We start from the raw sequence: 27,641 nt of genomic DNA, 5'->3' as shown, positions 1-27,641 counted from the left end.
AAATATTCGAGAGCTACATTTTTAAAGGACAAAATACAGTTTCAAAGCAAATGAATTCATTTTCAAAATATAAAATTCAATTTCAGTGTAGTGACCATCATTTTCAAACTAATACATTGAATTTCAAATTAAGCTCGTTCAAATTCAGTTTTAAAAAGCATTTATTCAAGTTACATCTGAGCAATTCAAATTTGAATTTAACTTATTCAAATTCAGTTTCTGATGGCACAAAGGTCTGCCCATAGTGATAACGCACACACATTTATTAGGGCCGCAACGCTTCATCAAGTAATTCAGTTATTAAAAATCTTGGATGTTTCGTTTAATACACGGCTCTGTAGCCTGACGTTACCACACAGGCCTTTATCAAAGCAACTGATCAACTCCAACATGAAGAAAAGCAAACTTCCATCCCCCTGCCATTTGTTTTACAAAGAAAAATGTGCAGAAGTTCTAAGCACTCTAGCGGGACGAATTCTCTACTGCTGCCCTGTACGCTGTCTCATCTCCATCAGAGATGACCTCAGTCACAGTGGTGTCATCAGCAAACCTAACGAGGTACAGAACACAGCCCTGTGGGGATCCAGTGCTGAGTGTGCTGGAGAGTTTTGGAGCCAAGCAGGACTGACTGAGGTCGGATAGTGAGGAAATCTTTGAGCGGGTGGCAGGGGGGATCTGAAGGTGGTCTGATTTGGTGGTGAGGATGTCTGCCATAGTCCACAAAGAGCATCCTCACGTAGTCCTTCCTGTCCTCCAGATGGCTCTGTGAAGGGTGATGGTGATGGCATCCTCCGTGGACTCTGTGGACCGGTGGGGGTCAAGGCAGGTGGGTAGACAGTCTCTAACATGCTGAGACAACACTTCATGACTACGGACGTGAGTGCTGCAGGTCTGTAGACATCCAGGCTGTCTATACCAGTCTCTTTGGGGATGGTGGATGCCTTCAGATGGGAACAGTGGCACGAGTCAGGGAGAGGCTGAACAGCCTGGTGAGAATGCCTGTCAGCAGCTCTCCTGGGGTTCACTGATCTCAAACTCCTCCTGACGTCAAGTTCCTGGAGGGAGAGTGATGAAGTTATGGGGCAGGGGGGAAAGGAGAGGTGGCCTCACACCAAGCAAAGGAGGTGCTGAGCTCCTCTGTGAGTTTGAGGCTGCGTCTACACTAATGTGTTTTCGTTTGAAAACGCATCGCTTCCTCTCCGTTTGGGCCTCCCGTACTGTGTTAGTGCTGATGGAAAGCGCAGCGTGTTGAAAACGCACACATTTCAAAACGGTGCTTTCGTGTCGCGAAAACTGAGACTTTCTAAAACAATGACGCATGTTAGTCATGTGATGCAGTCATGTGACCAATTACACAAAGACAGCAGAGGGCATTATACAGTTTTGTTTGCTCTCAATTTTGACAGCCCTAATAAAGATTAATATCAGCTTGTACATGCTTCAGATAGCTTTAATTCAAATTCTTTAATTCTCACTTGCTTTGTGTTATAATAATAATGGACTGCATTTATATAGCACTTTTCTAGGCACCCAAAGCGCTTTACAATACCACTATTCATTCACTCTCACACACTGGTGGAGGCAGTTACAGTTGTAGCCACAGCTGCCCTGGGGCATACTGACAGAGGCGAGGCTGCCATATCGCGCCATCGGCCCCTCTGGCCAACACCAGTAGGCAAGTAGGGTAAAGTGTCTTGCCCAAGGACACAATGACCAGGACAGAGAGCCTGGGGATCGAACCAGCGACCTTCCGGTTACAGATGCGCTTCCCAACCCACTGAGCCACGGTCGCCCCGTGTTGTGATTTTGCGCTACATAAATAAAATGTCACTGAATTAAATAACTGACATCCTAGACTTCTGACTTTCATGAGCTATAAACCATTAAATAAATATTTTTAAAACAGGCTTCAAATATTTCACTTTGTGTAATCAGAACACATGAAAGTTTACCTTTTTGTATGAATTCAACTTTTTCCCATTCCCCATTTTCCCCATTTTTTTAGATACTTATGTTTGGATAAACTATAAATGCTGATAAACATGTCTGTATGTTTATCACTATGCATAATGCAAGCTGGTGTCGATTCTGCGCACCACGACACACACACACACACACACACACACACACACACACACACACACACACACACACACGCAGTGTGTCACTGCTCACAGTTGTTTATTTATAAGTAAGCATTTCCAGGCTGTTATCAGCGCCTCTGACTCTGAGGGTGACAGCTCACTTATAGCTCCTCCCCCCTTATTGTTCCCAGCGTGCTTCTCAAACAGGGGAGGCATGATTTGATGATGACCTCCAGCTGGGTTAGCCGGCCGTCTGCTCTGGAGCTGAGCCACAGACCGTACCCCGCTACGTAATGCTTGTTGTCATTCTTACGTTGAATGACTTGTAAGATGTTTCCAGTTTATCGTGATATAAATGGTCAAAAATGATTTACCTGACTTCTGTTTCAAATAGTACCAAATCTGGAGTTTGGGAGGAAGCAGATTTGTGATTTGTCTAATTTCTCCCACATGAAGACAGCAGTGTGGACTCACAGAGAAAGGAAGCAGGCAGTGTGGCTTTCTGCAGAGGTCCTTCCTGCCCAGGGGCACAAATCAGGTTAAATGTCATCTTTTTCATCTCCCCCTGCATTGATCTCATGTTCAAATGGTCAACAGATCCCTTTATGCCCTTTATGAAATCAATGCATTCCTCTGCCCAACTCATAAAAGCATTTCTCTCTCTTGCTGTCCTTCTTGTGCACTCACACACATGCAGGCTGACTTTGCAGCACTTTTTTATGGATAATTATTTTGATGAATTTATAAGGCTATTGGCTGAGCCACACGCTATGAGCTGAAATGAAGTTTCCCTCCCATCTTCACCTGACCTTTAGTCATATCTTTCCCCACCTTCTTTTTCTCTGTCTTTCTTGACTTTGTGCTTTTATGATTCTCTGCTCTCTCTACTCTTCTTTACATTTTTCCATCAGCCTTTCTCAATTTCAGTTTTCTCCCTCACAGTTCCTTTTCTCCTTTTCCTTTAGTTATAAAACTGTGTTTGTATCAATTCAAACACAGCATTAAGGACTTTTTTTAATTAACACTTGGGAATGCATGTAAAGCCTGAGGTAAAGAAAAAAAAGTCTAGAAAAATCTATAGCAAAGGAACACAGCAGTGAAAGAAGGGAAAGTATAAATTTTTAATGAATATTAGGAGCAATTACAGCCCTCTCTGATGAGTTCTACCTCACAGCACAGCATTAGCTCCCACCTCCTGTTTCAAGCTCTGAACTTTCCGTTTCTCTTCCTTTGAAACTTCAATGTTCCACATACACCCCCCCTCCCCCAACCACAAACTTAACTATCAGACCAACAATCCCCATCCGACGGCAGAAAGTCATGTTGGACTGGGAATAACACACAAACAAACCAATAAACAATCAAACAAACTGCTGCTTTATTCTCAGCTTTGTATTAACAGAAGAGTAAAACATTCCACACAGAGAAGTTCATATAGAAAATCCTGCTTCATTAAGATGCTTGTCTTCATTTCTGATCTTTTCTATTACTAACAGTAATTTTGTAGAGCTAGACAAGCTTGATCTGTTACACTACAACTCTCCCAACTGTGACATATAAAACTGCATTTGCACCAACACGACAACCACAGAAACACCTCTTTATCTCATTTGGAATAGAGTGGTATCTCCCAGATTTGCTCTGTTTCAATGAAAATGGAGCGCTACTCTAGAGTAAGCTCTTCTCCCCACTGAAGCATCCATCAGTACTTGGGGAAAAAGAAAAAAAAAATCAATGAAAATACAAAAAAAAAAAAAAAAGAAAGTTGGAGTAAAGATCAGAGTCCCCAGACTTTTCAGCTACCAGTTGAAGTGCATCTCATGAAAAGCTCTTTACCAGTTGCTTTAAGGCAACTGTTGTTTGGGTTTGGCACTAGATAAATAAAATTGGCAGTAGCTGGACACTCACTTCTCTCTGGTTCATTATGGCTCGTTCCTTTTGGCTCTCGGAGGAGGCGGACACACTTCTTCTCCTCTCCCTTGTCTTTCCTGCTTAGTTCTTGTGTCCTTGTCTAGTCTCGTGTCTTTTTTGTATTACTTTCCCTGAACACTCTCTCACACTCTGTCTCTAAAACCTAAAGAGAATTATGGATTTGATCAACTGGTCTCTGAATGCTATTGACACCCTTTTCTCAATGAGAAGTCTGGGCTCGGGAGAGCCCGAGTGCCCTGGAGGGACTTTCCCTGCCGGATACAGAAATGGAGGGTCGTGTGCCTGGAGGGACTGTCGATCGAGGACGCTGAAGATATCTATCTATTCGGAACCATGATAACAGGGTTCTTGCTGATCGGAGCTGGCTTGGCCCTGGCTTATCAGAGAATTAAGAGAGCGGAACCGACTTTAAAAAATACTACTTCGCAGCTAATATGCAATACATAGCTTATTGGCTAGATGATACAGTTATAATGGGAAGTTGGTTGGACATGGAGCGAGAGGACTGTATGCCTTATTCTCTCGGTGCAATTGCATTGTCTCCTGTTCGTTTTAAAAGGACGTACTACAACTGTAACCCAGTTATTCACAATACAATTCAAATCTGGAGACAGATCGTGATAGAGTATAGACTCAGAGCCTTCTCGCTTTTGACACCTATTACAGCTAATCCTGCATTCAAACCCTCAGTTTTAGATGGGACATTTGATCGCTGGAAGGAAATGGGGTTGCGAAATGTGGGACACCTGTATTTTCAGGGCTCTTTTGCTTCATTTCAACAGCTTAAGCAGAAGTACAATTTATTAGCCTGTGATCTTTTTAGATACCTTCAAATAAGGAGCTATGTAAGGTCCCAACTACAACAATTTGAGTTTGCAACTCCAGGTAAGCTTGACCAATGCCTGGCGGATTGTATAACAGAAAAGCATGCGGTTGCTTTTATATATGAGATATTACAGCCACTCGGGCAGAAGGATACAGGTAAAATAAAATCAGCTTGGGAAAAGGAATTAGGGTCAGAAATTCATAATGATATCTGGACTAAAGGGCTCCGTTATGTTAATTCCTGCTCTATCAACGCCCAACATAGGTTCATTCAGTTTAAAATTTTGCACAGATTGCACTACTCGAAGACAAGATTACATCGGGTATTTCCTGAATCGTCAGCCATCTGTGATAAATGTCAATGTGCAGAAGCTGATCTGCTTCACAGTTTTGTAATGTGTGCCAAATTACAAAGTTTTTGGGCTTCAGTTTTTTCTTTTTTTCCCAAACTTTTTGATGTGCAGTTAGACCCCGACCCCATTTTGATTCTTATTGGACTATCAGGACAATCTAAAAAACTTAAGAGCACACAGATCCCCCTCCTGTCCTTTGGCCTGATGTGTGCAAAGAGACTGATTCTTCTCCTATGGAAGGGAAAAGAAGTGCCCTCCTTGAAAGCCTGGATTTCAGTACTGACAGATACTCTTCATCTGGAAAGGATCCGCTACATTTTAAATGACAAACTGGAGGACTTCGATCAGATTTGGAGGCCGCTCATTGAGCACCCGGAAACTATGAACAAATGAGAGCTATTATGTGGACTTCACCATTGCATAAAATAAGCTGATAGCACTCTGGGATAAGGGAAGGGTGTAGGGAGGAGGGGTTTTTTTTGTTTGTTTGTTTTGTTGTTGTTTTTTTGACCGCCCTTTTTGGTACGTTTTGTTTTTTCTTGTTTTTGTTTTTTGTTGTTGTTCGCTTTGTTTTTCCCCTTTTCTTGATGCCAAAACTGTAAAAAGGAAGCAATGTCAGTCTATGGGACAATTTGTGATTGTTATTTGTGCTTCACAATAAAAATATTTGAAGAGAAGAAAGCGGAACCGGCTGTTCAAACCCCCCCAAGGCTGCCCGCTGGGATTGAAACGATGGGACGAGGCGCGACTTCTCAGAAAGGGCTCACTGAGTGCAGCATGGTTAAGATCTTGGAGATGCTTACAGCTGCCGTGAATACTCCGAATAACACCTCTGAGCGTATATTGGGTGACATCAAGGAGAGGCCTGCTCAGAATAACACCTTTGAGTGCAAATTGGATCACATCTTGGAGAAGCTCACTGCAGTCGTGAGTTCTCAGAATCGGCTCTCTGAGCAAAAGAATGACAACATCACGCAACGCAAGTTTGATACCATCATGGGGAAGCTCGTGGTTCTCCAACGCGGGATTGAGAGACAACTTTGAAATTCTCATGAGTTGTTGCAAAAGAAAAATTACCATCATAATCCGGCTACCCCTTCGGCGCCAGCTCAAGGCTGGAGCCGAACAACAACTCCCTGATAACGACTGTGTTGAGTCTGTTCCTTCCCATTCCCTACAAGGCCACCTGGGTTGGCTGGAAAACTGTTTACTTAGCCTGGCAGGGCGAAGGACACTGTCTCAGCTGAACTATGGACACGCACACACAGACATATACTGATACTGATAAGTCTGTGAAGGTTCTCAGTCATCCAGGTCCTCGTAGTCAAAGGAGCTTGCAAAGAAAAGCGTCTGGACTTCTTTAAGTTGCTTGAAGACGTTTCACCTCTCATCCGAGAAGCTTCTTCAGTTCTAAGGTCAAATGGTGGAGAGTCCCAGATATAAACCTAGTGGGAGTATCCCCCCACAGAGGGACAAAAGGACCCCCTGATGATCCTCTAATCGCCTGAGCCAAGGTGTGAAAATGGGTGTGGGGCCCAATCAGCCAGAGTTTCGGGTGTGTTCATTGTGAAACCTGGCCCCACCTTATCATGCGAATTCCTGAGGTCAGATGTCCCAGGATGTGAGTGGGCGTTAAGGTGTCTGGGAAGGGAACTCAAAACTGGATTATAGATGGCAGAGAGTTGGTGTCGTAAACCCCCGCCTCTGTTCAAGGATGGTCGCTCACAGTGGACATAGATGGCTTCTTTCACTCCTCTTTCAAACCATCTGTCCTCTCTGTCCAAAATGTGAACATTGGCATCCTCGAAAGAGTGTCCTTTATCCTTAAGATGCAGATGGACTGCTGAGTCTTGTCCTGTGGAGGTGGCTCTTCTGTGTTGTGCCATGCGCTTGTGAAGTGGCTGTTTGGTCTCTCCAGTGTAGAGGTCTGAGCAGCGAGAAATGCTCAGACCTCTACATTGGAGAGACCAATGTAGTAGAGACCAATGCTTCTCGGATGAGAGGTGAAACGTCTTCAAGCAACTTAAAGAAGTCCAGACGCTTTTCTTTGCAAGCTCCTTTGACTGATACTGATAAGCACTCACTGACGCATCACTCTCCCTACCCCGGATCCAACGCCACCTCCAACGCTTACCTCCCCCATGATGTGGACATCGGGTCAGCTGGAGGCGCAGTCGAAGATTGCAGCGGTCCCAGATCAGATGTCCACACTGGAACCCATGTTGCTGTCTGTGTTTATTGTGTTATGGTGTGTTGATATCTGTGCATTCCTGTATTATCCTTCTGTGTTACACATTTCGATGTTTTTTTTCCTCGCTACCTGGCCTGACCTGTCTCCCCAATGTGATGTTTGTGTTGTATGTACGGTCGGAGGTCTGTCATCTCGGTTGTGGGCAAAAGACCTGCAACTGACAAATAAAGGCTATCTCATCTCATCATGTCTGAGTTTAGTCTTTAGGATTCTTAGTTCTTCTGACTTTTGTATCCTGGTTTCTTTCAGTACCTAGAGTATCTGAAAAGTGTTTGCTCCTTCCTGATTTTTTTGGGGGGGGGCTCGTTTTTTTTTTAGCTTTATTGACAGATACAGTGAAGAAATAACAGGAAAGCAAATAGAGAGAGAGAGAGGGGAAGACATGCAGCAAAGGATCACATGTCAGACTCGAGCCCTGACTGGCCAATTTCAGCCATGCGGCATGTGGTTGCCTGCTCAACGCACTGAGCTAAACCAGGACCTGATTCCCTGTTTTTATATGCTTGTCACACTTTAATGTTTCAGTTCATCAAACAAATTTAAATTCTGGACAACACACGTAAACATTAAAGGCAGTTTTGAAATGAAGGTGTTTATTATTAATGAAAAAAACAACAACAATAGTTTCTGTCTAAAAAAGTGTTAGTATTTCTTTTTTCCAATTTAGTCTTCAAGTGTGCATTTGGGGATATCATGTCTGAAACCTCAGTTCTCTCAGTTCTGATCACATTTGCTCTCTAAGGACAGCGCTAGCAAGCACTCTCTGCTTCTGAGCAAAAAATAAAAAAGCAGAAGAAAAAAACGCCCGTTTGCGTTGGTGGAAAAATGCACCATGTCGACCAATCAAAAAATGATATGGCAACATGACATTTAGATGTTTATGGAAGAGGGGGAAGATTTAGAAGTGACCGCGAGAGAGAGAGAGACAGAGAGAGAGAGAGCAGAAAAGGAGAGACAGCAAGTTTTAACTTAACACACTGTTTGCTGCTACAACTACACATGTTTCTTTTCCAAATATTTATTTATAAGTGACTTATGTATGTATGTATGTATATATATGTATATATTGTACTATTCTTAGTTAGCGTATTGTCTGTCTTGTCTTAATGTTGGTTTAAAATGGAGCACTGTAACAAAAAATAATTTCCCCCAGGGATCAATAAAGTATTCTGATTCTGATTCTGATTCTGATTTTGAGATGTGAGAGATTTGTGACGTTTAGCGTGTTTGGAGTGTGTAGATAATGTGTTGTCTTGTGTAGATAATGTGTTGTCTTGTGTAGTTAGTGTGTAGTGTTGTGGATAGTTTTGTGTTGTGTGTCAGAACAATGAGGTGACTGCTGTCTCCAGGTAGAAAAGAGTATGTAAAAATGAAAACATAACCGTAAATGTAAAAGACACGTGAGGTTGTGCTGAAAAGAATGATACCAAACAAGGCAAAGTAAATCGTTTTTAAAGGTGAAATGTGGAGGAAACATCAAAAGTAGTTAAAATGGCCAATTATACCCTAGACCCTAAACATTTCTTTTTTTTTTTTTAAGTAACGCAATAGTTACTTTTCAAGTAATTAATTACTTTTAGAATCTGGTAACTCAGTTACTAACTCAGTTACTTTTTTGAAGAAGTAACTTGGAACTATAATTAATTACTTTTTCAAAGTAACTTGCCCAACACTGTTTATAACAGTGGCCTTGTACTTGTGATGTGTGCGATGACAATAAAGTTGAATTCTATTCTAAAAAGGTGTTGTCATTTCAGAGGTTTAATTTTATGCACATTACAATAAATATGCGTCAGTATTTGAAATTTAAAATAATGAAAACTGGATATTTTCCCTCCTCGATGCTCATCATCTTGTTTCTGAGAGCATGCCGCTCACCAGGTCATTAATGCACTTCAAGGATCCTTGTTAGCAAGAGACTGTATGCACCCTAGCATACCTATTACAATCTCCTCATTCATTTTCAGTAGCAGATTTCTCTGTAACACAACTGATGTATGAAGGAAATAAGTGGGTGAGGTTGTTATCAGCACCTCTCATCTGCAGACAGTAGTTGAAAACATTAAAAAAAGTTAGAAAGAATATCTGAACAAAATCTTTCAATCATTCCATTTCAAAACAGAATATTCACCCAAGCAAATACAATGAAAATAACTTCTTCCTTTCACATATGTAGGACTTGATTTACTTCATTAGTTTAGTTGGCATGTTCTTAGCTAATTAGGAACATAATGAACCACTGGATTAAAGCTATTTACTCATTTCACATAATTTATAAGGCTTTTACAGGCACTTTGAAATACTGTTGTTAGATGATTAAATATTGTCTTCTAACTGTCCCTTGCTCTGATTTTAACACCAGAGGTCATCGTGCTTTTGAGGTTGTTACCCCAAACTCTGGGAAGCCTTCCTCAGTCAATCAGGTCGGCTGACTCTGTTATTTCTTTTAAGCCATTTTTATAGGTTAGTATTTCCTTAATCTTTTTAGCTTCATTTTTTCACCATAGTTTGCAACCATGCATGCATGTACAGTAGCTTGCAAAAGTATTCGGCCCCCTTGAACTTTCCCACATTTTGTCACATTACAGCCACAAACATGAATCAATGTTATTGGAATTCCACGTGAAAGACCAACACAAAGTGGTGCACACGTGAGAAGTGGAAGGAAAATCATTCATGATTCCAAACATTTTTTACAAATAAATAACTGCAAAATGGTGTGTGCGTAATAGAGATTGAAACTGTGACGTCATTCAGGGGTAAAACCGCAAAGGATTCTGGGAACTTTTGCAAGCCACTGTATGTGTGGATCTTGGAATGAATGACTGATTATGTGTCTGTATGTTTTAACAACTACACTTATCTTCAATGTGTGACTTATGCATATCACTTGTATATAGAATTTACTTAGATTAAGGGGTTAAGTGGGCTGAACAATCTGGAATCCGACACCTTCAATTAAAATAAATCTGATAGGGAGGTTAACGTGTATTGCTGCTGACTGAGTGCAGAAGTCTGGCATTGATACCAGTAATGAGAAAGTAATTACATCCAATGGTCCATTTGCACCCTCAAAAAATTCCTCTTTCCCTACCATCCCTGCAATACATTCATAGTGCAGATGTATAAAGTTGTGATCTTGGCATTTTCACATCTAGCTAGATCTACACAAATTATTTCTATCCAGTTTGTTCGAAACTGCTTTTAGCTAAAGTAAAGTTGCAGAATGCCAGGAAGAGAAAAGAAAACATGCTAAGTTGATGGAAAGAAATGGAGACAGATGTTAAAAAAAAGACATGGCAGGAGAGGAAGACGAAAGATTATATTCAGTTCAGACTGTTAAGAAAGTGAAATTTCATTTACCTGGGCCAGATTTACTTACATGTTCTGCCAGTATGAACTGGGTATTTACAAAGAGGGCACAGTGACAAGATCTATTCCTATTTTGTTCCGTTCTTAAGGTACAAAATATATGGAGGAGAATATTTAAATCAAGCATGCAAACTAAACAGACTGTACTTTCTATCTAACATCCCGAGTCACAGCTTCACTCTTCATTCTAAAATGAACTTCATCAAGTCATGAAGCTCGTCACATGAATTACGTGCATGTTTAATCCTGACCTGGTTGTTCTCACTGAGCAATCACGTGGAGAAGACAACAACATCAGAGAACAATTTGCCAAATGTTTCTGCCAAAACATCTTAGCCAACTGGTTGAAATCAGCATATCGGAACAGCTTGAACATGTTAGCTTGTTAAAGTGGGATCAACTTTTGATTATATTTCACTTACATGGCTTAAAATTCAAATTCTATTTCAAGCAACAGAATGGGCAGTTGAAGGATTTCTTTTAAACTAGCAACAATCAGTACACCCTGCTATGCATTACATAGATGGGGCTACAAATACATATAAAATAATCACAGGCACTTACACTTCTCTAAAGCTCATTAACTAATTGAGACTGCCGGTTGGGGAGCCACAGTGGATTCAAATTGATGCAGTCGCTCATGTCATAATTACATTCTTTCAGTCTCCCCCAGTGGTAGTAAAGTTATCCAGACGTAGCTCTTTGTACTAAGGCCACCTGTTGTAAAATTAAATTATTGCATCCACTCCTATAACCCGTAAGGATAAGCACTGAAGGGGAAGGAGGCCACACATTTGAAAGCCCTTATAGAGGTATGCATTTTCAAAAACATTGCAATGGTGATTTGTCAAATTGTACATACACAGTACCGTTTGAGTTAAAACATTTTTACATATATTTTAGGTTTCTAATACAAAGCAGTAATTACTATCCATTGCTCTTCCTTTCGCTCACTAGAATGTGTTAGTAGTCACTACAAATATTCAGAAAATGAGGCCATGGCCGTGCCATTAAACTTTAATGAACAAAGATAAGCTTTGGTTGAGGACACATTCTCTCCATTCTCTTGACTGTCATTAGTTCGATAGCGTTTCTGAGTTTATTATCTTTAGTTCGTGGTTCTTTCTTACTCGTGTTTGCTTCCTTTTTGTGTCTTGTCTTTGTCTCATGTGTTTGTGTCTATCTGGTCTCACTGTGTTTTGTCTCCATGACTGTCTGATTTCCCATATCTCTGGGTTTTGCCCTTTTGTCTCCTTAGTCAGTCTAGCCTGATGTTTGATCATCTCTGCTCTCTTTTTTAAGTTCACATTTCTTAGTCTGTCTTAGTGCGTGTGTTACTTCCTGTTTTTTGACAGTCCCTCAATCTCATGTGTTTGATTCTCACTTTTGCTTCCCCTGTCCCGTCAGCTAGATTCTATTCAGGTCTGTTCCTCGGGTGTGTCCACTCTGCCCTAATTTACACCAGAACTTCAGTTAAGCTAAACATCTCATTCTGTATTCCAAAAGCAGAGAATATCCTTTTACTTGAAGCAGCCGTGAGGATATACTGCTGTATATCCTCAGCAATGCTGTTGGTTCTTCAGAGGAAGCTATTTGACCCACATCGTCAGAGAGCAACAGAAAGATTGCATTTTTTTTAACTGTCTTCTTCCATGTTTCTGTGCAGTTTAACACCTCTTCTATGACCATCAATGCCTCTGCTGCTAGAACAAACATTTTTACCTACATGGTGATTAATTCTCCATATTTCACTGATCATTAATCTGACACCAAATCTCTTAAACCCACACATGGATTTTCAATTACACAATGCCAAAGTGACTACAAAGCAGCAACAAGCAAGTAGCATCCACCAGAAGCCACCACAGTGAAAGGGCTGATAACACAGCAGCAGCTGACACATATACGAATGTCCTCACGCTCACATAAAGAACACACATGCCATCTCCTTTCCTCTCCTAATGACGTGTGCTTGAATTTAGTCCTCTTGTGGATCAGCATCTTTAGTGAACCTTCTAAAATCTCTCAGTGTTTCTTTATTTTATTTCAGTGAGCCACCTCACAGATGACAATTTGCAGCGTACAATACAGATTGTAACTATCTCTGTGTTTGTCAGGTAAAGAAGCAGATGACACAGCTCTGAAGCAATACATGCAACTGTTATCAGGGAACTAGGCTGCAAAAAATCGCCAGCTTATCAGCTCATTTCTCTGCACACTGGAATTGTGAACATTTTACTATCCTAAGACAAAATTCTCTGCACAAGCAGTGACAGTGTTTCAGAGTTTTGAATAGCAGATCCAGGTTTTAACTGTGCTTTCCTGCAACTCCTTGCCTAATACATATTGCATCATGCCCATAAAAAAATAGCACTTGTTAGTACTTAAAGCTGATTACCTCTATCAGTTGACAGGGAGATCTGAGGAGAGGTCTCTGTCTTCTCAGAAACTCCTGAACTGTCATAGTCAGGATTTTTACTGTCTTTACTGGTCATGGTGCATGGTTTTGATTGGATACATGCTCAGCCTTTGACAGTGCTGAAAAATGGACTGTAATGTACACAGGGCTTATAACTACTTACTCAAAGCACTTCAGTCTTTACCCACACAGTCACACTCTGATGGTTGCAGAGTAATCAAGGCTTTAGACCTTTCTGCAACACAGCCTTAGTGGCTCCTTTCTTTTCCCCTTTTCCTCTCATTTCCCTTTTTTTAGTCCTATGTGTCTGTGTTACGGCCTGTGGCCATAGGAAATCTGTGTTAGCTGCTGTGTTCTGTTTCTTTACTGTGTTTTAAGAATCTCTGCAGGTCCTTCCTCTAATAAAGAGCAGTGGGCTGCTGATTGGACCCCTAACTTGACACGTGCAAATTCACACCTCGATGCGTGTCCAACGCAAATTAAACGCGTGTGAACCGGAAATGTGGGAGGAAGTTGTGCCAGACAGTATCTTTGCAAGATGGCAGCTGTCGAGCTAGCGTTTGAAGAGAGAGTCTCCCTCCTCTATGTACTGTGGAGAGCAGAGCAGCGGTGTTAAGGACGTCCTCACCGTACCTAGGTCCATCAGGTCCTCCAGAGGCGTGAGCAGTTTGATGAGTTTCACCATTTGCTCGTGGAGCTGCGCCTGGATGACGGCCGCTTCCAGCGGTACCACCGTCTGTCCCTCGCCCAGTTTGAGGACCTGCTGTTCCGCGTCGGTCCCACCATCCCACCAACTACAGGCACTCAATCCCACCTGCAGAGCGCCTGTCCGTCTGCCTGCGGTTAGTAAAAGTGTTTAATACGGTAGTCCTTTATTGATACCTGTGCTAATATATGCTAAACTATCATTTATACACTGCTAATATGGATGTGATATGCCGTCGATGTTTACTGAAAGCAAATGGTGGTATGGAGACGACTGTTTGTAATATTTCTAGTGATACTCAAAAGGTCTTATCAAGTCCCGATTTAATTCAATTTATGATTGGTTGTCGGGGCGCGAATTGACGCTGGAGTTCAGATCAACTCGAGCGGTAGACGTGATACGCACGAATGCACAAAATGCAACACAAAAACTGACGCGCGTATTTTTATTCGAGCGTCAAACGCGCCCGACGCACTACTTTGGAACGCGTTTTTGCGTTGCGTCGTCGCGCTTCTTCTTTTTCTTTTTTTTTTGCCTGTCCCATTTGGTTCTTTAGCCGTCAGAATTGTTGTCTGAAGACCAATAAGGAGACCCAATGGATTTATTTTGCCAAATGGATCATCGTGGCATTGCCGTATTGGTCCATTTGATCGATCTTTGTTTTTATTAAACAAGGGGGCATCCGTGCCACCCTCATGGGAAGGGCTGAGGATCCCCAGACGAGGCGTCACCCAGTAGCCACCGAGCAGAAGCTAGAGGGGGCTGCACCGGCGTGCCCGCCGGCTCCCCAAGGCCCTACCTGTGTGGGTGAGTGTGGTGGAGCGGGAAGAGGGAGGTAGCCGGGGATGGGGAGGAAAAGGAGGGAGGGGAGGATGCCCCTCCCTAGGGCCAGCTCCCCCGCTGACCCCAGTAGGCACCCCCGTCCTCTGATACCCACCAAGGCAAGGGAGCCCAGGTCCATCCAGACTGGGGCCTACGGCAGCAGCACTGCCCACAGGACCCGGGGCAGCCCACCCTACCCCACCGCAGAGGAAGCTGTACCCACCCCAACATTCAATCGTCTCCCAGACTACACAAGACAACAGACACCCAGGTTAAGTTTATTCTCCACCTCTCCTATGTCTCTCCCCCACCTGCAGAGTGGACTCCTGCAAGGATGGAACAACCTCCCGCCAGTTGAAGAGCCCCCCAGTTAGGCCAATGCACAAGAGGCCCCCTGCGCCAGGGCTGAGCCCCTGTGCACCCACCCGCTCACAACCTCGGCGACACACCGACGAGGACCGAAGCCCCCAAGGCCCAGCCAGAGCCCCAGCACGGAGGCGAAGCACCCCCGAGCCCCAAACCCCCACGCCTGCCCCGGATCCACTCAGGGGCAGCCAGGCCACCAGGCCAGTAACCTACGTCCACCAATACAGACCATCCTCCAGCCCCGCTGCACGCAGCCACGAGGAGAACAACCTCTAAGAGCGACCAGAGCCACTAACCAGGTTATGAACACAACCCCCGGGTTAAGCCCTCCAGGGATAACGCCTCTAGGGGTCCTCCAGGCGCCCTAAGCCCGTCCCAACTCCACATCAACCACAGTAGCTAAGGCGGGACCAAACCACGACCCCCTACCCCCGCTAGGTGATGGAGCCGATCAAAGGAGCCCAGAGGGATTGATCTAATGTGGTGGCAGAGGCTATATCGAGACTAATGTGATCTATTAGATGGTGTCTATATTGGCTAGAATTAAGATTATTTTTATTTTTCCAGTTCATGAGGACCGTTTTCTTGGCGATGCATAGGGCAGTAAAAACCATGTGGACTGGTTTTTACTGCGCGTAGTCGCGCTTCTGAATTTTCGCGGGACCCGCAATCGCGCGTCGTCGCGCTTTTCCATTGACTTTACATGTAAACCTGGCGCTTTGGTCGCGTCTATCGCGTTCGGTGTGAAAACACCGTTAGGGTTAAGTTAGTTTTCTCTGGCAGGACTTAGTTGGTTTTATTTATTATTTGGCCCGGGTTCACCCTGGAGTTGCGCTTCTTGTCACTTAATAAAATCACCTTTTTTTACTCAAAACCGGGTTCGTTGTTTGGCTTGGGAAAAAGGGCAGGTACTTGCTTCTCTCTCCTCATAATCTTATGTGCGTCTCTACATACCTAGACTAGAGGCGTAACAGTCTGTATTCTCTCTACATTTGTTGAGTTCGTTTATAAGAGAAGATGATCCAAACTCAAAATCAGAACGATCAGAACAGTCTTTCTCTGTTAAACCTGTTTCAGGGGTCCCAAGAAAGTGAGACTAGTCTGCCACTCCTCTAATAATAGTTACTGGGCCTATAGGCCATCAGCCTAGCTTATCAAGAGTGCAACATGAGGTCAATTGGAAATGTCTGATCACACAATTGTTACATAGTGAAGGGCAATAAAAAACTTTTACCACATGGGAGAAAATCTCCTGTTTCAGTATCTTCTTTCCGGTTTCCTCGATCTCATCCTGACTTTCCAGGTCCTCCAACATACTCCAGCAATGGACATCTGAAGCTGTGTATTTAAGAATGAAAGCACACACACCTCCCCTCTGTGCCAGGAGCAAGACATTCCTGTCCTATACCACCATGAGTGACGTGACCACATCTGAGTCTTTTCCTCCACAGAACCAAAATAGGTCCACCCTGAAAGAAGTATCTGAGAGGCGTTGAACTAATTCAGAATGTTTATTATTTTATTACCATGCAGGCTGCACGTCACCTACCTCTGTGGCATTATATGAATTCGACATGTGCAATTACCCTCTTAGACCGGTGGTGTGGTCATGTTGGACACCACTGAATACTGAGATCCTAAAACATAACAGTTGGCGTAGGTATGGTTCATATGCAAAGCAATCATAAACTGTAAACATCGAGTTTTCTCTGAGTAAGATGGAAATAGCAACTTCTAGTGACGTTCAGTCTTGTAGCGTCAATGAGACAGTTATCTGTATCAAAATACACGAATCCAAGTCATTTATTTGAGAACTGAAATTCATATCTTTAAAATGAAATCACCGATCTTTGGATTCTAAAAGAAAAAGAAAGAAAAACAACAAACGAAACAAAACAAATAAAAATAGGATACAGCACAACATAAGCTAAGTTAATGTTCAGTGAGAGGGATATTACTTGAATCACTGTCCTAGAATTCGAATTTTGGAATTTGGATTCTGTTCAATGGCAAATGCAGCGAAACAACAGAAACATGTATTTTTGAAAGTTTTTCTGCCGATTTGATCCTTTCTGTCCCATATCAAAATGCCTTTGTTTTTTTCAGGAATATGGCTGTTTTTTTTTCCATGTTGTCCAGTATTGTAAAGTGTATTTCAGCAGCAGTTGTCATCCTCCCTCCTTTTTCTGAAAAAGGTGGCATTCAGAAACATCCAACTAAAATAATTCAGCATAATCAGGAGGGGCAAGAGCTGCAACTAGAGTTGGGGTTCGTGAAGGGATCTTCTTCCCTGCACGGATTTGCTTCTTCCTGCCGTGGTCCCACTTTAGGTGGGCCCATCCAGCACTCAATGTTTCTTTGACCACTTGTACAGTTCCTCTTCCAGTGTCCTCATTCTTCGCATGCAAGGCAGGTATTCTTTATCCACTTGGTGGGCCACATAAAACACATCTTTGGCCTTGCTAAGACATTACAATTTAAAATCTGACAGTTCAAAGACATCCTATAAAAGCTTAAACACATCCAATAAGACACATGATCACATCTGACTTAAGGTAAGAGAGAAAGTAAGAGTCACCCTGTGTTATTAAGACCTTGAAATCAGATAATGTGTTTTAGAAGTCAACTGAATGTGTACATCCAAGGTGACAGTATTAAAAATGTATTACCATAGTAAAAAAGAAAAAGGTAGTGATTCAAACACGGCACGGTCTGTGTTACACATACACAGACAGAATTTCACTCCCCCTCAACACACACACACGCACACACATACTCACACTCCTTGATATAACACTATGCCTCATGGCCTCATCAGATGATGTATGACAAATGAAATCTTTAGCCAAGATGAACTGAGCCAAATTCATTAATAATTTATGTTTGATGGAGCATCTTTAATATTTAGGGCATAATTAATAAGTAGGGGCATTGGTTGCTCTTAGTTGAGGAAATCATGCTCACTGTCAACAACAGATAAATGAGACAGGGAATCCTGTCATCTCACACATTCATATGTACACTTCTACACAAAAACACACAAATAGATGGATGGGACAGGACTGTAGCCCTGCTTACTGTTTGTCAAAGAGTGAGAAATGACCATAAGCATCCATCCATCCATCCCCCCAACTTATCCTTGTCAGGGTCATGGTGGGGCTGGAGCCTATCATAGGGTGAGAAACAGGGTAAATGGCCTGCATTTGTATAGCGCTTTTCTAGTCCATAGGACCCCAAAGCGCTTTACACTACATTCAGTCATCCACCCATTCACACACACATTCACACACTGGCGATAGCAAGCTACATTGTAGCCACAGCTGCCCTGGGGCGCACTGACAGAGGCGAGGCTGCTGGACACAGGCGCCACCGGGCCCTCTGACCACCAAACACGGGGTTAGTATCTTGCCCAAGGATATTTGGCATGCAGCCAGGATGCAGCCTGGGATCGAACCACCGACCTTCTGATTAGTGGCTGACCTGCTCTGCTACCTGAGCTACAGCCACCCCAGCCTGGACAGGTCACCAGTCTGCTGCAAGGCTAACACATAGAGACAGACAGCCATCCAAACTCACCCCTACAGACCATATAGAGTCACTAATTAACCTAACCACATGTCTTTGGACTGTGAGAGGAAGCCAGAGTATCTAGAGAGAACCCACGCAAACACTCCACACAGAAAGACCACGGCCAAGTGGTGGAATCGAACTCAGGACCTTCTTGCTGTGAGGGAACAGTGTTAATCTGCGCACCACTGTGCTTAACATAAATGCTCACACCAGTGCTAGATTTTCTCAGACAAACCTGCACACATGCAGCATTGCAGTGTAAGCCATGAGATAAAAATACAGTGCACACACTCACATGCAGTCCCTTGAGTGTATCACTGTGTGCGGTGGCTGGATATTATCAAGGCATAGTAATGACCAATGGTCCCAGATTACACACAGCTTTCTCTAAATAAACCATAATCAGTTTTGGAAACTTCCAGTCTTCCAGTGCAATGCAGTGAGGGTGGAAGGATGGGCAATGGAGTTTAAAAAATTATAATAATATAAGCAGCAACAAAGCTCAGCACTTATCTATTTATCTATCTTGTTTGTTTCTTTTTGGTTTTTGGTGTTCAATTCATTTAGATCAGGTGATCAATATACAGAGTTTATTTAGAAAATAAAATAAACAACAATGCTACACAAAATAAAGCAGAACACACTTCAATATCGCTGTTTCAGTTAAATATCGAAAAGGAGTTTTAGACCTGAGTGCAGCATTGTTGATAACATAACCCTATTAAACAGCCTGAAGCCATGTCAGCATGCAGGGTTCTGCTCTGAAATTATTTGAGTTAGAGAGCAGGACATTCTCTGTTACGCTGGGTAAACAATACTCTTGGAATACCTCAAGGCTCTATTCTGGGCCCTGTTTTATTCTCCCTGCTCATGCATATACATTCGTTTCTAATATTATATGTATACTAGATAAAGTATAAGTTATTATCATATCATCATCACGTTTTTGTGAATCTATAACTTTGCCTCCATACAACGAAGCCAATACCTCCAGTTTTGAAAAGTTTCCTGGTAGTACAGCTTTAAAGTTACAAAAAAACCCTTAAATTATAAGTTGTCTTAGTTAATTTAATCAGTATACAAGCCCTCTCCATCTCCTCCTTCACTTACATCCATTACTTCTCTCTCTTCCTTCATCTTCAACATCCTTTCTCAAGCACCTATGCCTCCTCTGCACATGTCCAAACCATTTCAGTCTAAATTCTCGTCCTTAGCTGTCCCTCTGTTGCACTCATTTCTAATCCACCTTCATCACTCCCAACAAGATCTTAGCTTCTTCAGTTCTGCCAGCTCCACCTGATGCCTTTTTGTCAGTGCCACCATCTAGAAACAGTGTTGTAAACCTTTCCTTTGGCTCTTGCTGCTGTCATTTCCTCTTTGTTTGTTTTGTTTTTACAAATAAACATGTCTGTATTATTTATTATCTTTTAACATGTTTGGTGCTTATCATATTTATGTTTTGTCTTAATTAAAACAATTTTAACTCATTTATGTCACATATATGTTTATATGCATAACTAATGTTCTGCATTTGAAGGTGGTATTTGCAGTGACTAAGCGGATGTTTTAACATTCGTAATCAACATAGAGGGTTACTTTAACGCTTGTAGATTTGTAACTTTACTGAATTAATTGTCCATCAATCCATGATTATCCAATTCAGGGTCATGGGGGTACTGGAGTCTAACCCTGCTGTTATAGGGTACGCCCAGGTCTGTTGCAAGGCTGTTGAATCAACCATATCATATTAAAAAGAGAGAGAGTGAAAGAAAAGAGAAGGAAAATATACAAGATCTGAAATCCTAACAAATCTGGCAAAACAAGGACAGAGTCTCAATTGTGTTGTGAGTACAATCTATCACTGACTGTAAATATGAGAATGAACAGATATCACCACTCTGTACTCAATAAACAGCAACCAGTGTAAGATGCAGCTGTTACAAAGCTGCCATCCTCCACATCAGAGGCTAACATTCAAACCAGGTCACGTTTTATATCCACAGCTAGTAAACACACACACACACACACACACACACACACACACACACACACACACACACACACACACACACACACACACACACACTATTACAAGTTTAAGGACACTTGCTTTTATTCATACAGTTCTCAGCTGATGGCATCTCAGCTTCAGACATCATGCAGCTCCAGGAAGGCTGCCTTATATAGTGTTTACCACACACTGAACATAAACACTGCCTACAAGTCAGTAAGCACTCTGAATACTTAATTCATAAAGTTGCTATCTCCATGCTTATTGGGGTCATCAGATTGTTGAGCTTTCCCTTGAAATATAAAGGACACTGAGAGCTTCTTCTGTTCTTAGCTGACACTAAGAAAACACCCATTAATACACTTTCTAATATGTATAAAACCCAAGACTAAGAAAACTGGTATGGTACAGGAGTTTAATGTGTTTTTCTTTTTTTAAATTTTACAACTTTTTCAGTTTTTCATGTTTGGTCTGTCTCTTTGACTCTTTCCTGTTCCCCCTCAGGTTCTGATTTAAGCAAGGCCTTTCCAAGTCTGCTCTGTAATGAAGACGAGTGAGCAATTTTTTCATTGCTTTTTACTCATAAAACAAATATTTTTAGACAATTATAAGTTGTTGGGGTTTTTTTAACTGATTTTGAGAAGAGAATTTTCTCTTCATTGATCAGCCAGCGCCACAGCATCCTCCACTTTGTCCGTTACTCTTGTAGGGTAACTATCCCGTAGCCCAACTCTCTGTTCAACTGTCAGGCCGAAAAAAATATTTGGCCACATTAAGAAAAAATATATAGTTCATCATTTTGAGAATAAAGTCAATCCACTGTCCACTGTCTTTTATATGTCATTTCTGGACTTTGGATTTTCGTCCACTGAAGGGGTTGTTTGTAACCTCAGGTGAAGTTTACTGAACATTTACTGTGACATCCATAGGACCACCGTGTAAGGGCTATTTATAGCCCAAATCTGGACCCTTTTCAAACTCAGACTGATTTTAGATGTCATTTTTACACTGCTTGTAAAGCCTCTGTAGTGACTGTTTCCAGAGCGTGGAGGACATGTTTTCTGTAGGCCCATCAGTGCCAATTTTTCTGTAGCTTTATTCACACTTTTGTATGTGTCTATCGCTGTCATCTGCGGCTGAGACAATCAAATAAAGTTCTTGGAAAACGATCTGGAACAGTATGCCACCCTCTAATATGGAACTAGTCTACATGTCTTCAGCTTGTTCAGAGTGCTGCAGCCCGACTCTTCACAGGACACGTAAATGCGACCATATTTCCCCAGTTTTGGCTTCTTTACATTCTAGAATTGATTTTAAGACTGGTTTAGACTGTTAGGTCAGCTGATAAGTTGCTTCTAGTTGTTCCTTGAAGCAGACTGAAACACAGAGGAGACCGGGCCTTTGTTCCACAGTTTAGGCGCAGCAATCGCAGTCTGCCTCTTCAAATTAGGATCTTTCCAACACTCAACATTTTTAAATCCCATCTGTAAACACATCTTTACTCTTTAGCTTTTAATTGTGAGTTTGGTGCTGTTCTCTTTGTGTGTGTTTGTTTTACTTTTTACTTTGTACAGCACTTTGGTCAACCTGTGTTGTTTTCAAATGTGCTTATAAATAAATTGATTGTTTTCATACACAACCTACTCCAGAGATCTACAATGGCGCCGGGATTAATAGAGAATATGTCTGTGAAGGTTCTCAGTCATCCAGGTCATCGTAGTCAAAGGAGCTTGCAAAGAAAAGCGTCTGGACTTCTTTAAGTTGCTTGAAGACGTTTCACCTCTCATCCGAGAAGCTTCTTCAGTTCTAAGGTCAAATGGTGGAGAGTCCCAGATATAAACCTAGTGGGAGTTTCCCCCCACAGAGGGACAAAAGGACCCCCTGATGATCCTCTAATCACCTGAGCCAAGGTGTGAAACTGGGTGTGGGTCCCAATCAGCCAGAGTTTCGGGTGTGTTCATTTTGAAACCTGGCCTCACCTTATCATGCGAATTCCTGAGGTCAGATGGCCCAGGATGTGAGTGGGCGTTAAGGCGTCTGGGAAGGGATCTCAAAACTGGATTATAGATGGCAGAGAGTTGGTGTCGTAAACCCCGCCTCTGTTCAAAGATGGTCGCTCACAGTGGACATAGATGGCTTCTTTCACTCCTCTTTCAAACCATCTGTCCTCTCTGTCCAAAATGCGAACATTGACATCCTCGAAAGAGTGTACTTTATCCTTAAGATGCAGATGGACTGCTGAGTCTTGACCTTAGAACTGAAAAAGCTTCTCGGATGAGAGGTGAAATATCTTCAAGCAACTTAAAGAAGTCCAGACACTTTTCTTTGCAAGCTCCTTTGACCATTAATACAGAAGCATCTGTGTCTGAAAGAGTCCAGGTTTTTTATTGGAAAATATCAGTGGCAGCAAAACATGGCTAGAAACCACTGGACAAAATATAATGCACCAGAAAGCCCTGAAGTCTTGATCATCTCACTGAAACACAAACTGGAGGACAAGTAAAGAGTTGCTAAAAAATATCAATAAAACAAAGACAACACGCTCCCCAAGCCTACCTCAGAGCATGAGTGAAAGGCATATAACTGAAGCCATACCGGCTCAGAGTCACCCAGTTTAACATGGTTCACGTCAGGTTTTGAGGAACCAGGAGCTGCTGATTAGAACTGGGTTACTGGATCAAAAAGGTTTAAGTAGACAAGGGATAAAAATAAGGAACTGTTGGAATGCTATTACACAGGAATTGATGTGGGAACAGGATATGGGACCTACGAATTCTTTTAAGATAAGATAAGATAAGATAGAACTTTATTAATCCCTCGGGTGGGTTCCTCTGGGAAATTCGACTTCCAAAAAGCACAGCAACGACCGAAGTTACGGTTACAGAATTGTTATATATATATATATATATATATATATATATACACACACACACACATATATAAATACAGAGACAAATATAAATAAAATATACAAAGGGGATAAATAGAATAAATAGGAATAAAAAATAAAAATACAAGTGAATTGCACATTTCAAGTATTGAGTCTATTGCACTGTTGACTATTTACAAAAAGTAAAATAAAACATCCAACATCTAGAGTGTTTCATCATCCAGAAGATGCAACTGCTATTACAACACAAATGCTATGGCGAGGGGTAGCCAAGATGTCAGGTCAAGGGTGAGATATCATTATCTTCGCCCGCTGAGATTTGGTATCAAGTCCCAAGAACGACTGGTACAATGAAGGCGTTGAGCCAACCTAAAATTGAAGACAAACTGGAAAACTGGAAACCTGGACCCTCCGTGGCCTACTACAGACTACAGGTAACTTCTGAGAGGCTACTAGAAGATGTGATTGCAGCATTATGGACTATCCCTATTGTGATCCTCACTAAAACCAACCAGCTGATCTATACCAGGAGACTAGAGGCCAAGATAAAGGCAGCATGGAGGGAAGTTAGCCCACTATTGGAGCCACAGAAAGGTGTGACAAAGAAAGGGATGCCCACGAAGTATAGCAAGCGGTCTATCAGTTCTAGCTGATTCTGTTCAGCAAGGTTACCACAGTAATTTTTCTGAACAGGATCCAGTAACTCTCACAGTGGCAGACATCCAGGACAGAGTCTCCAGTATGAAAAGTTGGACAGCACCAGGCCCTGACATGATTCACAGCTACTGGCTAAAGAAGCTAACAGCACTGCATTAGTGTCATGAATGTGAATTCATGGATTTTTTTTTCACATTCTGTCTCTCACAGTTGAAGTGTACCTCTGGTGCAAATTACTGACCTCTGTCATCATTTTAGGTGGGGGAACTTGCACAATCGGTGGCTGACTAAATACTTTTTTGCCCCACTGTAGATACCCCTAAGACAAGTCACATAAGGCACATAAGTGATACATGTAGCTATACCAAGTGATACCAGTATCAGGAAAAAGAAACAAGAAAAGCTTGAGAAATAACAAGGGCTGAGAGATGGGCTGGAGAGGAGGGAGAATGGAGGGCGAAGGCAGCAGTGGTCTCCATACTACTTTGAGCACTCGGGCAGTGACCTCAAAATTGACTGGCTCCAGCAGATGACATCCAAGATGTCCATTAAAGTCTGGTCCTATCACCACTCTCTACCAAGCTTTACAACTTCATCCACAATTTCGCATAACTGACATCCAACCCTTGATCTGACTGAAAAAGATTTTTATCACCCAGCTTTAAACTCCTGATCCTGTCAGATGATCTCTTCATCTCCAAAACAGTATATACATACTTCAAGATTTCCCTTACTACATTTTCCTTCCTATCTGCATCATAGTAGAACAGCTTGAATGCATGATCTTTCTGTCCTTCCACCTGGACAGACAATTGATCTACATTCCTTCACTCCATCACATCAGCCAACTCACTTCCTTTGCCAGTCTTAGTCTCTGTATTTAAAGTCTCTACTCTGACCTCCACACTCATTCTTTCTTTCTTTCTTGCTGCCTCCAAATACCCCTCTCCACCCTCTCCTTTTCCTTTGTGTTAGCCAGGTGTAGCACAGTTTCTGTCAGCACCCTGCTGTAGGAGTTTGTTGTTAACCCAGGGCCTGACCAATCCGATATGGAAATCTCATTCTTGATGACTCAAATGTATAATTTGGCCAAGATGTATGCTCTTCCTCACATAACACTCCTGATTTATCTGAGCTTAGGAGTACACAGGCATGGTGCCATAGTATAAATGTTCTAGCAGGAGAATGAATGGCTGCCAATGGAACTGGGTCACTTGTGTTTATTGATTATGTGACTGCTCATAGAAGTGAATCTGAAGTGTACAGATTTACACTGGTTTACCGGATGCTGTAAAACCGATCAGATGGCCTTTAAAGTGCACACGGATAATGATCCACACAAACTCCAAAAGCAACCCAGGAGTTTCTTAAGGAAAATAAATGTGATATTCTTCAGGTGGGGTTTTGTTGTCCATGGCTCTAGACTTCAGGCAGACATTGACCACAAAGGAGAATAAATGGCTGAATGGCTGCCACATCAGCCAACTCACTTCATATTAAATAGAAGCCTTATTTTTAACAGTATGTTACCTTTTTTATTATTATTATTTTTGCTGACCCCATAAATGGGGGGCTATGTATAAAACTGGTTATCAGAAAATAAGCTAAAAATCAAACATGGCACATCCAACTGCCAACAATACTGGCAGTGAGATGGGGCATTTCTACACTCACTAATTCTTTTTTGATTCTTCAGTTTAAAATTAGAGATTTAAAATGGGGAATATTAACGTTTTTTAAAATACAGTGATAAGAACCGTATTGCTAATGTTATTTGATATTGTCCAACGGAAAGCCCAAAGTGGGAATAAAGAAAAAAAAACCTTGCTATGACATAAAAACAAAATATTCACTAGCTGATCGTTTTCCTCTGTGGCTTCAATCCTGCCCACCATTACATCAGGATCTTACATAAGAGCCACAATCAAACATGTCCAGAGGGACAGCAGAACAGCAACACAAACGGAAACAGTCACTAGCTCTGTTTTTACCTACAAGCTCCTGCACTCTCACAGGAATGACAGGCAGCCAATTAGGCCTGAATGAACATGCAGAAAAACACTGAAAGAAATAAAGTAAAAGATCATTTGTGGCCCGAGGCTGGCATTGCATGGATGGTGAAAGATTAATGCTGCCCTTCTGAAGAACTAAAGGGTCTAAAGGGACGGAGAAAGTGACTTTTTTTCTCCTCTGAAGCACTAGTAAAAAAAGGGGGGTTCTGACACAGCTCCAGGCGACAGCACAAAGAAGCAGAGAATGGCCAAGGAGGAAGGAATCACAAAGAGGAAGTCAAACATATTGCAATGCCAGTGACACAGAAGTGCTTTCACATTGAAACACAGGTTTCTCTTGTACTCATTGTTTTATAAGTCTTAGCAAAATATATCACAGGTCACCTAAATGTGCTCGTTGAACAACCACACTTTCTCTATGCAGTCCACACTAATAATGGTAACAATTTAATAATAAACAACAAAAGTTTTCCACCCAATACCTGGGTCCCATCAGGTCCCTCTTGTTTTGAAACTAATTGCCTATGACATCAACTTTACATCATAAAGCAAGAAATTGCCATCTACTGCCTGCATTTATAAAATGGCAGCATCTTGTTATAGACATGTAACCCCGGGGACATTTAGTAACTCAGAGCATTTGGAGTGATCTAAACACCCAAACCACTACTTGAGATGTTGTTGGAAAAAAGATACAGACTGTTACCTTCATTTTGCAGCTTTTTGATTTTGTTTTTTAAATATCCAGATTTTCCACTGCAGGTGAGACAACAATGCCTCACACATTCCTCACCAAAAACTCAAAGCAAAAGTAGATCACGGAGAAACACACCTGAGTATGCCCAGTAAGTCTCTTCAGGGGTGGCTCTTCGAAGTCGTATCTCACCAGTTCTTTGCAAACCTTGGATAGGGCCTTCTGACTCAGCTTGGCTTCCTGTCAACGCTGTGGAAGAGAAGAACACAGGAACGGGCAGGTGAGCATAAACAGCTTAAGGAGCACCATCCGGATTCCAGCTGGGGAGGATGACAAGACAGCTGTGTCCTCAGCTACCCTCCACACAAACTGTCTAGTAGCCACACAGGGAACAAAATTCAACAATGAAGGAAAACTATGCTGTGGAACTTAAAACTGTCCCTGCCAGCAGTGAAATATTCCAGCAATCGGTGTTTTCACATCATGTGATAGTGTTGAAAAATCTAAATGTGTGCCCTTTCTTTTGATATATATAATAATAAAATAAAGATATTTGGGGAGATCTTGAATGATTAATGATTAATAAAAAATAATTAAATAAATAAAATACAAAGGAAAAAAGTGTACAGGATAGTCTATACTGTATACATTCCCAAATTTAGTTGCATATTTTCATT

General features: G+C 42.0%; 1 protein-coding gene across 1 annotated transcript in view; it reads right to left on the bottom strand.

Moving 5' to 3' along the window:
• Positions 1-27,641, bottom strand: part of LOC308402210 (receptor-type tyrosine-protein phosphatase gamma-like) — a gene marked incomplete at its 3' end in the record, with an annotated part of 372,466 nt that overhangs the window by 219,166 nt on the left and 125,659 nt on the right. Inside the window, exon 2 of the mRNA XM_080890900.1 lies at positions 27,103-27,213. Within this exon, the coding sequence (XP_080747026.1) occupies positions 27,103-27,213 (111 nt within the window). The remainder of the gene's footprint in view (positions 1-27,102; positions 27,214-27,641) is intronic.

This window comes from Rhamphochromis sp. 'chilingali' (assembly GCF_963969265.1).
Source record: "Rhamphochromis sp. 'chilingali' genome assembly, chromosome: 9".
NCBI lineage: Eukaryota > Metazoa > Chordata > Actinopteri > Cichliformes > Cichlidae > Rhamphochromis > Rhamphochromis sp. 'chilingali'.
This window is presented reverse-complemented; position numbering and strand designations above follow the sequence as displayed.